We start from the raw sequence: 14,365 nt of genomic DNA, 5'->3' as shown, positions 1-14,365 counted from the left end.
GAAGCATTTCGGCTATGGAACCAGTGCATATTGCATCGTGTATCTCTCAGAGCAATACATCTCCTCAGTCTTCAAAGTGCTCTAGCAGACCCTGGGTGGATGATCAAAGATTCGTTTGTACACAGTTTATATTCCGGGAATGGGGTCATCGATCATTAGAACTGCTTGTAATAAACAACAAAAAGTGTCTTGATTTCTGTTCCAGATAATTCCCAGGGTATTTGGAAAGAACAGACAAGGTGCTGCAGGATCATCATGATAGGGACTGCGTGGTCGAGGCAGTTTTGGTACCTAGGATTGAACCTATTGTTTTGTCCACCGAAACCTTTACCTCTTCTACCAGATTTGATATCTCAAGATAAAAGGAACATTTTGCATCCAAACCCAGTCTCCCTTTATCTCTCAGCCTGGCTGCTGGATGGATGTCATTCATAAAAGGTTTTGTTCTTTGGATGTCCAAAATATTTTGCTACAAAGTAGGAAACAAACCTATGCAGCTGAATGGAAGAGATGTGGGATTTGGTGTGAACAGTGTCACATGCAACCCATTGACTTATTTTTAACTATCTTTGGAATATTTACTTCACTGAAGAACTTTGGATTGTTAAACAGCCCTCAGAGTGCACCTGGCAGCCATTTCTGCATACCATTCTCCTATCAAGAGTAGGTTTTTTTCCCCCATCTCATTATGGTTAAATACCATAAGTACCTAGTTTGGGTTTTTCCACCAGTAACAAAAACTCCCTCCATATGGGATCTTCATTGGTTTTGACAGGCTTAATTGGATCCTCATTTGAACCCTTGGCAACTTGTTCCTTATGCTTGTCCAGTGATGAGCTGCCAAAATCTTAACAACGGGTTCCCTATAAAAAGTTCTGATTTAACAACGGGTTCCCTATAAAAAGTTCTGATTTAAGGGATGTTCGTCCACTCATTATATTCAGCAGTTCCTGGAGCTTCATAGAGGACAGAAGATGCTTTTGTGTGGGATTTAAAGCCTATTTCAAACCCTTGGAGGGAGAGCCCTATAGGTCTTGGCTGCAGACTCAGTTCAAATAGGCAAACGGGGATATTTGCAGTAACTGTATAACAGATTGAGGAGGACAACTGGGGAAGCTGAGAAAATAGCTAAATGAGAAACCCTTGGAGACAATGCTGAGGACAGTCTCTGGCTCAATGTCCACCCAAGCAACACCCAAGGAGGAGTCCACTCAGAGTCTGACAGAGAAGGATGTTCCACACGAGCAGCCCTTCTCAGCCTGTGGATTGCTCACCACCTGGAATGAGTTGCGGATTAGCTCCTGGCTGAAATCCACCATTGCACCTTTCACAAAGGCCAGGCTGTCCACATCCACAACAACACGAGCACCACCTTGTTCAAACAACCTGTCATCAGGATTGATAACTGTGTCCAAGGAAAACTTGTACTGGAATCCAGAGCAGCCACCTCCCTCCACCTGCAGCCTGAGAAACTCAGACCCTTCTATAATCTCCAGCAGCCTCTTCACACAGCTGTTGCTGAGGTAGATCTGTCCCTCGCTAGAGTCAGACACTGGTTGCCCTGGCTTAGAAGAGGATGATGCCCACTGCACCCTGATGCTTGGTACTTAGGCTCCATTCTGAGAACAGGGTGGTGTTCTCACTAGGCGCAGTAAAGTAGGAGAAAGGCTGCTGCTGCTGCTGCCAACTCCTGGCCTGGCACCGGGCCCTAGCGAGTCCCTGCGCATTATTCCTCTGGCAGGGTCACACTGCGCGGCGGAGCTAACCGCGCCCTCGGCCCGAGCCCTCTCCAGGGGTGCCCCCCCCCCGGGAACGGCCGGGTCAGGCGCCGCAGCGGGGCTTGGCGGTGCCGCACACTCTCTGCACGGCAGGGGCTGGGTGCTCGGGCGAGGCTCCAGGAGGGGAGCTGCAGGCGCTCAACAGCCGGGCGGCGCGGGGACGGCGATGCTACTGTCCTAGCTCCACCCGAGCCAGTAGGGGGTGGCCTGCGGGGCCAGGCGGCGGCTCTTCTCCCCACCTGGGCAGTGGGACTCGGGAGCAGCCGCTGCTGCAGCTCCCACTGCTCCGGAGGGAGGAAGCGGCCGCTGGCCAGGCTCGGCGGCTGCAGCTCTGGCGCCCACAAACCCCCCGAGTCTGGGCCTGCTGCGGGGACCCAGCGGGCAAACCCCGCACGCCCAGCCCCTGGCCAGTCGCGTCTGGGCTGGCTGCCCAGCTGGTGCAATGCCGCGGGCGGCCCCGGAATAGGGGCAGCAGGCCCCAGCCCCCCCAGGTCCCACAGGGGAACGAACGGGGCTGGGCTGCCGATGCCTCCGCCGCGGGATTGCACCAGCTGGGCAGCCAGCCCAGACGCGACTGGCCAGGGGCTGGGCGCAGCGTGCGCGCTGCTGGGTCCCCGCAGCAGGCCCAGATTCGGGCCCGGGCGCCACGTGCTTGGTCACGTCCTCCCCCCGCGGCAGTGGGAGCTGCAGCAGTGGCTGCTCCCGAGTCCCGCTGTCCAGGTAGGGAGAAGGGCTGCCCCCCTACTCTCCCTCCAGGTGCCAGGCCGGACTCACACTCACCCCGACTCCGTGCTCCCCTGCGTCTCCTGGGCATGGCGTGCTTGGTAGAGGCGGGGATTTGGGGAGGGAGCCAATGGGGCAGTGAGGGGGCGGGGATTTGGGGAGGGATCCAATGGGGGAAGGAGGGTGCGGAGTCGGGGCAGGGGAGGGTGCGAGCCCTTTCGGGCTCCGGAGCCTTTGCTTGTTTGCCCAGTGTCCCGACCTAACATTGGTCGGGACGCGGGACAAACAAGCAAATATCGGGACGTCTGGTCACCCTATTCGCAACGGTTCGCGCGAACTGTTTGCTAAAATTAGACGCCGGACAGAGAACTTTAGCATCCAGTTCTCTGTCCGGCGTCTAATTTTAGCAAACGGTTCGCACGAACCGTTGCGAACCGTCTGCAGCTCACCCCTGTGCTTGTCTATGAAGACTTCCTTTTTTATAGCAATTGTACATCTGTCAGAAGTAGTGTGTAAATATACACTTTCACAGAAAGACCTCCCTATACAGTATTTCACAGGGATAAAGTATCATTCAGACTTCATCTCAAGTTCTTACTCAAGTAGTTAAACTTTCATTTAAGCCAAATGATCCACCCACCAATATATTCCCTAAACCATATTCTAATCAAGGAGAGGTTAGGCTGCATACTTTAGATGCTCACAAGACCTCTTTCCTTTTATTTGCAGAGGACCAAATCTTTCAGGTAGTTGCCTAAACTTATTCTGGCATTGCTGATTATCAACCCAAAGGCTATTCAAATGGGTTTTGGGTTGTATTAAAATCTCTTACAAACTAGTTAGTCTAGATCCACCATCTCAGCACCCATCTCCTTCACATCAGGTCACTGCTTTCTAGTCACAAGAGTGGAAAATATATAATATATATATATATATTATATATATATAAAAATGGATGAGCACTCAAAGAAAGGAAGAAGTTGCTTATATTACAGTAACTGGAATATTTTGAGATGTGTTGTCTATATGTAGTCCATGACCCATCTTTCTTCCCTGCTGCTATGGAATCCTATAAAACCTGGATTCCACAGTGGTGAAGTAACTGAGTGGCAATTGGGCCTACTGTCACCTTAATGGCCTTGGTACAGGAGCATGAAGACTCATAGGGTACATGTGCAGCCCTAACGTACACTGCTGGTCAAAAGACTCAGATCTTGTGTGCCTGGGGTGCATGCACTCCAACAGTAGAGTTCATATGGACAACACATCCCTAAGAACTCCAGTTACTGTAAGGTAGAGGTAACTTTTTAAATAACACGTTCCTACAGCATACAAATAGGTAGCAATACAAAATATATAGGGAAAACATTCACAAATGGTTTTTTATTAGGTAAAAAAAAAAGTTTGCATTCTGAATGGTCTCTGCATCTCATGACTGCAGAATATACAGTATTCTGTAGAATTTAGCACTACTGTGCCAAGGAGTTCAGATCCAGTTTGCCACTACTGACTAAAAGATATAGCCAGTTGTTTGACTACATTTGTGGTTCATTATTAAAAATTGTTCAGGAGACCAAATAATTAAATTTATTCAACTTTATTGTCTAAAGACAAAACAATATAATACAAAAAGGAGGACATACTTACCCTCCTCCTGGGAAGCAGTTTTTAGATTGCCGCACGTTCAGCTTACCCAGAAGGTGTGCTTTGTTGAGCTGAATTTGATGGGTTAGCTTTTATGGCTCGCCACTGATTGCATCTGACCAGAAGATTTATAGGTTCTTATCAAATTCAGACTACCAAGTTCAAGAACTCAGAGTTCTCTAAATCAGGAGAGGACTCTCGGGGTGCTTGGCAAGAACGCGTACACTGAGGACAATACCAAATTGATAAAATCTTTGACGTTAACATAAAAATAAGAAATGCAATGAAACTTATAACTGCAAAACAGTAAAAGAATTCCAAAACTCCTGGTGCTAACATTTCTATTATAAGTACCTTAACATAACATACTCACACCCTTCCTTGAGAGCCCGATAATAGGAGGTGAAGGACCAGCCTCACTCCTAGCATACCCGATTACACGATGGTGTTGGCTTCCTCAATGGTTAGGAATGCTGAGTAATTATACTATACTGCAAAAGCTGCGCTGATAGCATGATAGAAGATAGAAAAGATCTAAGAAGTAGAACTTAGTTTAAGAGCTTAAGACCCTAAGAAGTCTGAGAAGTTAAGAAGAAGAAAAAAACTAACTCCAAAGCAGGTAGAAGAAGAAGGTTTAAGAAAAGGATTCCCTTACAAGATATTTTATAGGATCCTGACCTATGTAATTCAGGCCCAACCTACTATGCCCAAATCTTATTTCTGTACCCTAAGAAATTTATGGGTACTCTTCTCCTATAGGTTAGTGGATTATGAAACTTACTTTCTAAATATATTAAGAATTATCTCACTCCAAAACGGCCAACCTAGGCTCTCTTGATGACCTCCAAATTGTGGTGTACCCTGCATTTAGCAACCGGTTGTAGAAGCCGGATAAACCTGTGATGTGATGTGGATAATTCTTCCCTTTGGTTCCCCAAAGTTCAGGAACCATTCTTATCTGTGCCAAAGGTTGCCAGCTTTTATGCTGACATATTTATAACTACTTCTACTTTTTGCTATATAGCAGATCTTACCGAATCTTACAGGCCGGTAGGCTTCTTGCATTTCAGAAAACACATGCCTCAACACATCCTAAATTCCAAGGAATTAATACTAATAAAATATAAGAATAAAATGGATTAATTTCAAAAAAAGAAACACATGAATTGATACTGCTGGCTGGAATAGTAGGATATAATAGCAAAATAATCCTATGGGGTACAGCTTCAAAGATACACATTTCAGCTAGTAGTATTTACAGTATGGTTTTGCAAGTTATAAAACTCTTTACACATCAGTTTAATCCACTAGTTTGTGCCATCTTTGTCCTTCATACCTCCCTATGGTTTCCCATACCTCGTTTTGAATATTACTTTACAAGTTGATGAGCCATGTAAGTAGTCCCTAACTGTACTTGGTACAAAGTATTCATGCAGCTTTCCTTTGACAAATATTCTATTTTCTAATGCCAAAACTAAATTCAGCTTTGCAAAAAGTGTTGTGGGATGCTTGACGTGGGTGTAAAGAATTGTGGGAAGAGTATAATTCATTCATTTAACATAACTTCCCACAGTCCACCTATGTATAATGTATATTATATTAATACCATGTACATATCTATTAATGTGATGTACTCTACAACTAACATATAGTTATTGGCTAATACCACATAGTGCACGAACTTTTAACTGTAGGAAGAGAGTCAAATAGGTTTTGGGTTGTATTAAGTACACATTTGTATTATAGAATATTATGGTGAAAATATATACTGAGTACATGATTTAGTGCACTGCGCTTGTTGATCTTTAGAAGTGTTTGAGTTTTTTGTGTTTTTCCCTCTCACTAACTAGGTTGGAAATTTTTGGCAGCAGGATGCTGTAGAACTCCTTCAAGAACTACTGACAAAGAGAGTTGTTGAAATACATCTTCTGGTAACTTAACTTATGTTCAGACATAAGGAATAAAACTCTAAATGTGTTTTTCCCTTTAATGTATATTAGGCATACTTGATGGAAGGAATAAAACTAGTTGATTTTCCTGAACAAAGTAACTCCTACCTGGCTCAGGAGATATATTTGTCACAGGTAGCATAACGACAGCACATTACATGATCTCTGCTTTAACTGTGACTCCTGTCACAATTTTTAGGCCTTCAGTGTTAATTTTTAAAGGTACAAAGTTTATTTATGTGGCTGTTACCACTGACTTTTACGAGTCCTTTGTAGATTCATGTACCAACATTAGAACCCCTCCTTAACTCATGAGTAAGGCTACGATTCTGTCACAGAGGCCACGCATTCCATGATTTTTCGCAACCTTTGTGACAGCTGCAGTGGCCCCAAGGCCAGCTGCACCAGCTGCTACTTGGGAGAATCTGAGCAGCAGCCAGTGTGACTGGCCCCAGGGAGAGCTGGAGCAGTGTTCCTGGGAGCGGCCCCAGGGAGTGCCCAAGCAGCAGGCTGGTGTGACTGGCCTCAGGGAGCGCCAGAGTAGTGGTCCCTGGGGCCAGCCGCACCGGCCACTGCTGGAGTGGCCTCAGGACCAGCCACTTGGGCAATCACTGGGGTTAGCCACACCGGCCGCTGCTTGGGCAGTCCTGGTCAGCTGGGCCTGGGGTGCGCCTGAAAAGCAGACAGTGGAGCTGGCCCCAGGGAGCGCCGGAGCAGTAGTAGTCCAGGGAGCGCCTGAGCAGCAGTCCTGGGGCTGCCCCAGGACTGGCTGCTACTGGAGTGGCCCCGGGGCCAACTACTTGGTTCGCTTCTTGGCCCCTCCCTGTGTGGCTGACCACAGGGAGTGCCTGAGCAGTGGTCCCGGGAGCGGCCCTGGAGGCCATCAGGAGAGCAGTCCTTGGGTCTTTGGAGCACTGGGCCACCGGGTACAGTCAACCCCCCATCGCTGGAGCAGGGGGCCCCCAGATCAAAGGGGCCTCAAGAACAGAGATTTAGTCATGAGTATTTTTAGTAAGTCATGGACAGGCCACAGGCCGTGAATTTTTGTTTGTTACCTATGACCTGTCCATGACTTTTACTAAAAATACCCATGTCTAAATCTTAGCCTTACTCATTAGTTAATGTTAAGATTAAATGTCATCTTGCTTAAATGTATTTTTAATACTATTTGAAAAATTAAACACATTGCCATTTCAAATCACTTGTGACATACTTAGGCATCTTAAGAAGTATAAACTGAGACGTGAGAGTGAAATGCTGGCTCATTCTCAGACGGGCAGTGTCTGAATGCCATTGCGTGGTGGGTATTTGCACACAGAGAACCAGACCTTTGTTGGAAGGAAGGAGGCCATATTTTCAATGCTGCCATCCCAACAGCAGATAGAGGTAGAATCCATGTTGGTTTCCTAATTTGCTTTAACATGTATACTGCCAACTCTATCAGTGTGTAATGAGGTTAGGCTATTGTGGTGGTTGAAAGAACCACAACTTTGAATTCTTCTTCGAGTGATGGTCCCTATTCGTATTCCAAATGTGGGTGCGCATGTGCCCCACGAGCCAGAAGTTTTCAGCAGCAGTTCCATTGACCCGCATGTGTGTCATACGTTTGCCTCATGCTCCAGGTGAGATTATAAGAGGTTGTGCGAGGCGACACTCCTTCAGTTCCTTCTTACCGCCGTATGTTCAGAGTCAGAATTCTCTGTCCTCTGTGCTCGTAGCCTGACTACAAGAACACTCCACCAGAAGGTTATCTTCATAGAGGCAGTTCTCTGATCTCAGTCACATGGTAGATGTGAGTCTTCCCCACAGCCTTTTACATCTAAGCGCTGTGGGTGAAAGAAGCAGGCTGCAGACCCCTCTCACAAATCTTCTAAGAAGAGGGCAGGAATCCCCCCACAGCGAGCCCCGAGATAGCGGCAAGCAATCACCATCTCACTTGGTATCTTCGGCATCTCAGTCCGGCACTCATGGCTCACAGAAACTGCTTGTAATTGGTACCACTGACAGGCCCATGGACTCATGGGCACAGGTACCGAATCATTGGCACTGAAGGACAGGAGTAAGCACTCCTCTAAAAAGACGCTCTTGGTATGCGAGCCTGCATCAGTATCGCCAGCAATGGCTCAATTGGCACAGGAGCGACCGGTGCAGACACTATCCAGTCTCCCTGGCACTGCCACAGATGCTAGGACCATTGGTACAAGCAGATCTCTGCCATTCAAAAGATGTCCACATGCCAGATGCACCTGAGTCCCCTCCTCTCCGTACCGAGACCTCTGCACCGAGCCTCTGCCAAGCATGGGAAATATCCCTATGGTCATGCCATGCTCCTCCGCTTTCCAGCAATAGTTCAGACAGCAAGCCAGAAGAGGTAGCATCACAGTATTCCTCCCAAGCTTCATACGGTGCTCACTACCAACAGACCTCAAGGGTATACCCAGATGGCCCCACCACTACCGTCCTGGTATGAGCACCACCAGGCTCTATGCCACCCCCCACCATATGCCACCAAATTGGAACTCTTGGGCGATGCACTGCCAACATGCCTCTTCAGTGCCGAGCCTTGCCTGAGAATCCTCAAGAGGCACTCTCTTGGCCACACCATCCAGGGATTCAGAACCTCCTCAAGACTTCAAGGAACAGGAAGCAGGTACCAAGGAGGAAGTGACTCCAAGGACCATATCCTCTTCCAGACAAAGCCATCATGCCTTCTCCACCATTTTTGACAGATGACTTTCATCTCTTTTAAGAACTGACAAAGAGGGTGGCAGACACTCTCCTGATTCAACTGGAGGAAGTCATGGATACCCACAATCAACTCCTCCATTCTTTGGCCTCCTCAAAGATCGCTCTCCTGATTAATGAGGCCATTTAAAACCCATCAAAGACTGTATGGCAAACTGCAGCATCAATGGCACCGACCTGCAAGCAAATGGGCAAAAAATACTATGTCCTCATAAGGAATCAGTATTCCTATTCTCCCAACCACCACCCAACTCCACCGTGGTGGATGCTGTCAACTCGTGTCCGACAACATTAGTCTAGGTCTTCTCCCTATGACAGGGATTGGAAGTGCCTTGATTTGTTTGGTAGAAAAGTGTACTCCTCAGGCACTCTACAATTTCATATCATCAAGTACCAAGCCCTCACAATGAAATATGATTACATAAATTACTTGATGCTGAATGACTTTATGGAAAAGATGCCAGAAGCATAGAATGAGTCATTCAAGGCCATTATCCAGAAGGGCTAATTAGTGGCAAAGACATCTCTGCAATCTGCCCTTGACATGGCCAACACCGAGGCTAGATCCATCTCCACAGCTGTGGTGATGCAACGAGCATCATGGCTTCATTTGCCAGGATTCCTGAATGAGGTGCAGTCCACGGTTGAGGACCTTCCCTTTGAGGGCACAAAGCTCCTTGTTGAGAAGACTGACACCTCCCTTCACATCCTGAAAGATTCCAGGGCTACCCTCCAGCCACTGGGTATCTGTACACCGGGACAAAAGACAATTTAGTCCCCAATCCCAGCATAGACCACACACGTCTCAGTACCAAATTCAACACAGTTATGAGCTGTAAAGAAAGAAATTAAAATTCCCTAAACAGAAACCATCTGGCCCGTAATCTTTGTCTCAGCCCTCTACATCTGCCACTTTTGATGGGCAGGTCAAGGCTTGGTTAGATCACTCTCCCTGACTGACGCAGCCAACCATCGTTCCACACCCATTTGGCCATCAATTGGCAGCATTCCGCAGTGCCTGGGGATGGATAACATCAGTATGATGGGTCCTAAAGATTGTCTGAACCCCTTCCACAACACCCTTCCCGGTCCCTCTTTAGGGACCCTTCTAACAAGAGTTTACTACGACACAAGATACATCACCTCCTCCAGATAGGAGCCATAGAACCAATACCTCAGCATCTGAGGCAAGGGGTTCTACTCTTATGTCCTAATACCAAATGGAAGGGAGGTTGGAGACCCCCACTAGACCTCAGAGCTCTCAAGAAGTTTGTCAAGGCTCAAAAATTCAAGATGGTCACCTTATCGATCATTCCAGCATTGGAAGAGGGAGACTGGTTTTTGGCCCTCGACCTCCAGGATGCCTATTTTGATCCTACCATCTCGTAGACAGTTTTTCAGATTCACTCTGGGACACGACCACTACCAATACAGAATACTCCTCTTCGGGCTACCATCGGCCCTGCGGGTATTTTCCAAGGTTCTGTCAGTGGTGGCCACTCATTTATGCTCTCAAGGGATGATGATGATTTACCCATGCTTGGACAACTGTGTGCTCAGAGCCTGATCTCTCCAGGAGGCTCATCAAGTGACCAATACTATGATACATTTGTTTACAGAACTGGTCTACAGATCAACATCCAGATGTCAACCCTCCAGTGCAGTGCCTGGAATTCATAGGGGCCAACCTCAATGCATTACAGGCCAGAGCACTCTTACCTCAACACAGGTTCCTACCCTTAGTCACACTCCTAGGCACCATTCAAAGCTGCCCACAAATACCAGCCAGATTTTGCCTCCAGCTCTTGGGACATATGGCAGCAGGCACGGCCGTGATACTTCATGCCAGGCTCCACATGCGATGATGCCTCTAAATACGGTTCAGCTCTGTTTACAGACCGAACAAATACAGATTGGACAAATCCCTGGCACTACCCACCAGGATAAAAAAACTCAAAGTGGTGGAAGGATCCAGCCAGTGTTTGCAAAGGGATCCCCTTCTCACGAACATCAGTCATTGCTTCTCACCACCAACGCATCACTCATAGTGTGGGGCGTGCACCTAAACAGCTTCACGACACAAGGCAAATGGTCACCCACAGAGATATCCCTCCATATCAGTCTCCTCAAGCTGAGTGTGGTCAGGAATGCCTGTGCTCATTTCCTCCTGCTCATCACGGGATCACACACAAAGACCTTGACAGACAACATTGACTGTATATACTACATCAATCGGCAGGGAGGAGTCAGATCACCCTCCTTATGTTCAGAAGCAATGAGATTATAGAATCGGTGCATCACCCACAATGTTGCACTATCCGCAGCGTAACTCCCAGGTACACAAAACTTGATAGCAGATGGTCTCAGTTGGAAATTCCCACATGACCACGAGTGGGAGATACACCTGTCAGTACTTTACAACGTATTTAGATAGAGGGGGAAACTGTCTACATATCTGTTCGCCACTTACCTGAACAAGAAGTGTCCGGCGCAGGGATGGGACAACACTCCTTAGGCAATGCTCTCCTTCCCTGTGACAGGGACCTTCTCTATTCCTTCTCTCCATTTCCCCTAATGTTGAAGGTCCTGCTGAAAATAAAAAGGGACAGAGCTTGTGTCATTCTGATCGCTCCTACGTGGCCAAGACAGACCTGGTACCCTTACCTGTCACAGCTTGCGACATGTCCACCAATCTCTCTCCCAGCCATTCCACACCTCCTCTCATGGACTAAAGGATATACCCAATATCCCAACCTGGGGTTCTCCACCCTAAGGCATGGCTCCTGTTCGATTTCAACACCTAGAAAATTCCTGTTCAAGAGAGGTACAAGAGGTTCTATTACACAATAGAAAGTCCTCGACATAGCACACTTACCTGGAGAAATGGTCCAAGTTTCAGATTTGGTGCACATTCCAACAAATCTCCCTAGCATCTGCAACTCTTTCGCATATCCTAGACGATGCTTTAAGCCTAAAATGGTCCAGACTATCTCTGAGCTCTCTCAGGGTCCACCTACAGCTATTACAGCCTTTCACCAGCCTATAGACCCATACTCAGTGTTGTCACACCCAGCTACAGAAATGTTCCTCAAGGGCATAGTAAACCTCTTCCCTCTGCCTCAACTTCCGACCCCCATGTGGGACCTGAACCTTGTATTAAAAGAATTGATTAGGCCCTCCTTTGAACCCATGGCCACCTGTTCACTAACATACCTATCCATGAAAACAGCTTTCCCTACCTCAGACAGGAGAATAGGAGAAATAGCAGCTCTGATGATGCATCCTCCTTACACGGTATTTTTTCCAGACAAGGTTACGCTCAGACCACATGCAATATTCATTCCTAAGGTAACTTCTCACTTTCACATGAATCAGTTGATTCACCTTCCAATCTTCTACCCCAAGCCTCACCAAAACAACAGAGAGGCGTTATTGCATATCCTAGATGTCAGGAGAGCCCTGACCTTCTACCTGGACAGGACAAAGGCTTTCAGGATGTCCCCTAGGCTTTTTTCTCCACAACAGAAAGATCCAAGGGCTGAGCAATATCACCCCAGACTTTCTAAGTGGGTCTCAAACTGTATCAGACATTGTTACTAAGTTCGTAGTGTGACCCCTCCAGATGCTATTCATACACACTTCAAAAAATCAGTGTCTTTATCTATTGCCTTCCTCAAGGATGTCCCTATCTCAGAGATCTGTAGAGCGGCGATGTGGGTGTCAGTCCACAATTTTGCAAAACACTATGTGATCACTGGGGACTCCGCCTCTGACACCATCTTCAGCTCCACAGTCCTGTCATTTGTAATAGACCTGACTCCAAAGTCCCAACCCTCCAGAAGTGGTACTGCTCAGGAGTCACCTACAGTGATGTACCCAAAGGGACACTACTTGAAGAAGTTTACTCACCTTGTGCAGTAATAATGGTTCCTCAATACGTGTGTCTGTATGGGTGCTCTACACACCCTCTTCTCTCCTCTACTTTGGAGTTCTTGTCTTGATTCTGCAGTAGAGAAGGAACTGAGAAGGGTTATCCCACGCGCACTGGCTAGCCTCATGGCACAGCACAAAGACTACCAAAGTTCTCCGATCATCAGCACAGGGACGCAAACATGCCTATAGTGGAGCACTCATAGGGACAGACATCTCAAAGAACCATTGTTACTACACAAGGTGAGTAACTTCTCCCCTGTGTCCCGATGCAGAGCAGACTCCTGGCCACAACTGCTGCACTAGGCAGAGTATGCTCAAGCACTGTCGCCCTGGTAAAAATACCCTTGGAGCCCTCCATAGCCCCAGGACCCAACCCCCTGGGCACAGTGGCCACCCTGGGATCTGTACCACCGCCCATGTCCACCTTCCCAGGCCTCACACCCTTCTGTCTCGGCTCCTGCACTAGAACCATCCGTTTACACCCAGAAGCAGAGACAGACCGGGAGCCAGTACCAATGATCCCAACAATACCTCATTCTCTCCCAACAAAGCTCTGATTCCTCTAGCCCTTTTGCCTTCTGGTGACCATCACCTATACCAAGAGCTGTTACAATGGGTTGCTCTAGACTTAGGCATATCCCTGGAGGAAATCCAGGACCAACCCCACCAGCTGTTGGACATCCTTCAGACCAGGGGACCTATAAAGACACAATCCTCCAGCCTGCACGGGCATTCTGGCACACACCGGCTTTGTAAAATTTGAGGACTGGAAGAGTCCTCAGGAGGTCTTCTAGTCCAGTCCTCTGCACTCAAGGCAGGACTAAGTATTATCTAGGCCATCCCTGACAAGTGTTTTGTCTAACCAGCTCTTAAAAATCTCCAATGATAGAGATTCCACAACCTCGCTAGACAATTTTTTCCAGTACTTAACTACCCTGATAGGAAATTTTCCCTAGTGTCCAACCTAGACTGCCCTTTTTGCAGTTTAAGCCCATTGCTCCTTGTCCTACCCTCAGAGGTAAAAGAAAACAATTTATCTTCTTCGAGTGATTGCTTAGGTGTGTGCGCCATGCGTGCACGGCTCTTCGGAACATTTTTACCCTAGCAACTCCAGCGGGCCGGCTGGGCGCCCCCTGGAGTGGCGCCGCCATGGCGCTGGATATATACCCCAGCCGGCCCGTCCGCTCCTCAGTTCCTTCTTACCGCCCGTGACGGCCAGTTGGAACAGTGGAGTGCTTCTTTACCTCCACAGCCCTAGCGTTTCTCTGTTTTCTATGAGTACATAGTTGGTTAAGTTAGTTAAGTTGTTAGATTAGTTGACTAGTTTAGTTAGATATAGTAATAGTAAGGGAATTAGGGGGGTTTACCCCTCTTCTTCCACAACCGGTGCAGGCTCATGCCCAAGGCACTGGGGTTTAAGCCCTGTGCGGCTTGCCAGTGGCACATGGCAGTCGGGGACCCGCACGACTCCTGCCTGCGCTGCCTGGGGGAGACCCATCGGCCAGATAAGTGTCCCATCTGCACGGCGTTTAAGCCGCGAACTAGAAAGGAGCGGGACTCTCGCCTGGAGCAGCTCCTTATGGAAGCGACACT

General features: G+C 47.8%; 1 protein-coding gene across 5 annotated transcripts in view; it reads left to right on the top strand.

Annotated features, from left to right (window-relative positions):
- RNF17 (ring finger protein 17) overlaps positions 1–14,365 on the top strand; it is a 211,164-nt gene that overhangs the window by 160,208 nt on the left and 36,591 nt on the right. For all 5 annotated transcript variants that reach the window (XM_045018061.1, XM_045018034.1, XM_045018044.1 and 2 more), the window contains one exon: positions 5,996–6,076. In XM_045018061.1, coding sequence (XP_044873996.1) covers positions 5,996–6,076 — 81 coding nt within the window. The remainder of the gene's footprint in view (positions 1–5,995; positions 6,077–14,365) is intronic.

Source organism: Mauremys mutica, chromosome 1 (genome assembly GCF_020497125.1).
Source record: "Mauremys mutica isolate MM-2020 ecotype Southern chromosome 1, ASM2049712v1, whole genome shotgun sequence".
Classification (NCBI taxonomy): Eukaryota; Metazoa; Chordata; order Testudines; family Geoemydidae; genus Mauremys; species Mauremys mutica.
Note: the sequence above shows the minus strand (reverse complement) of the source record. Positions and strands in the feature narration are given on the sequence as shown.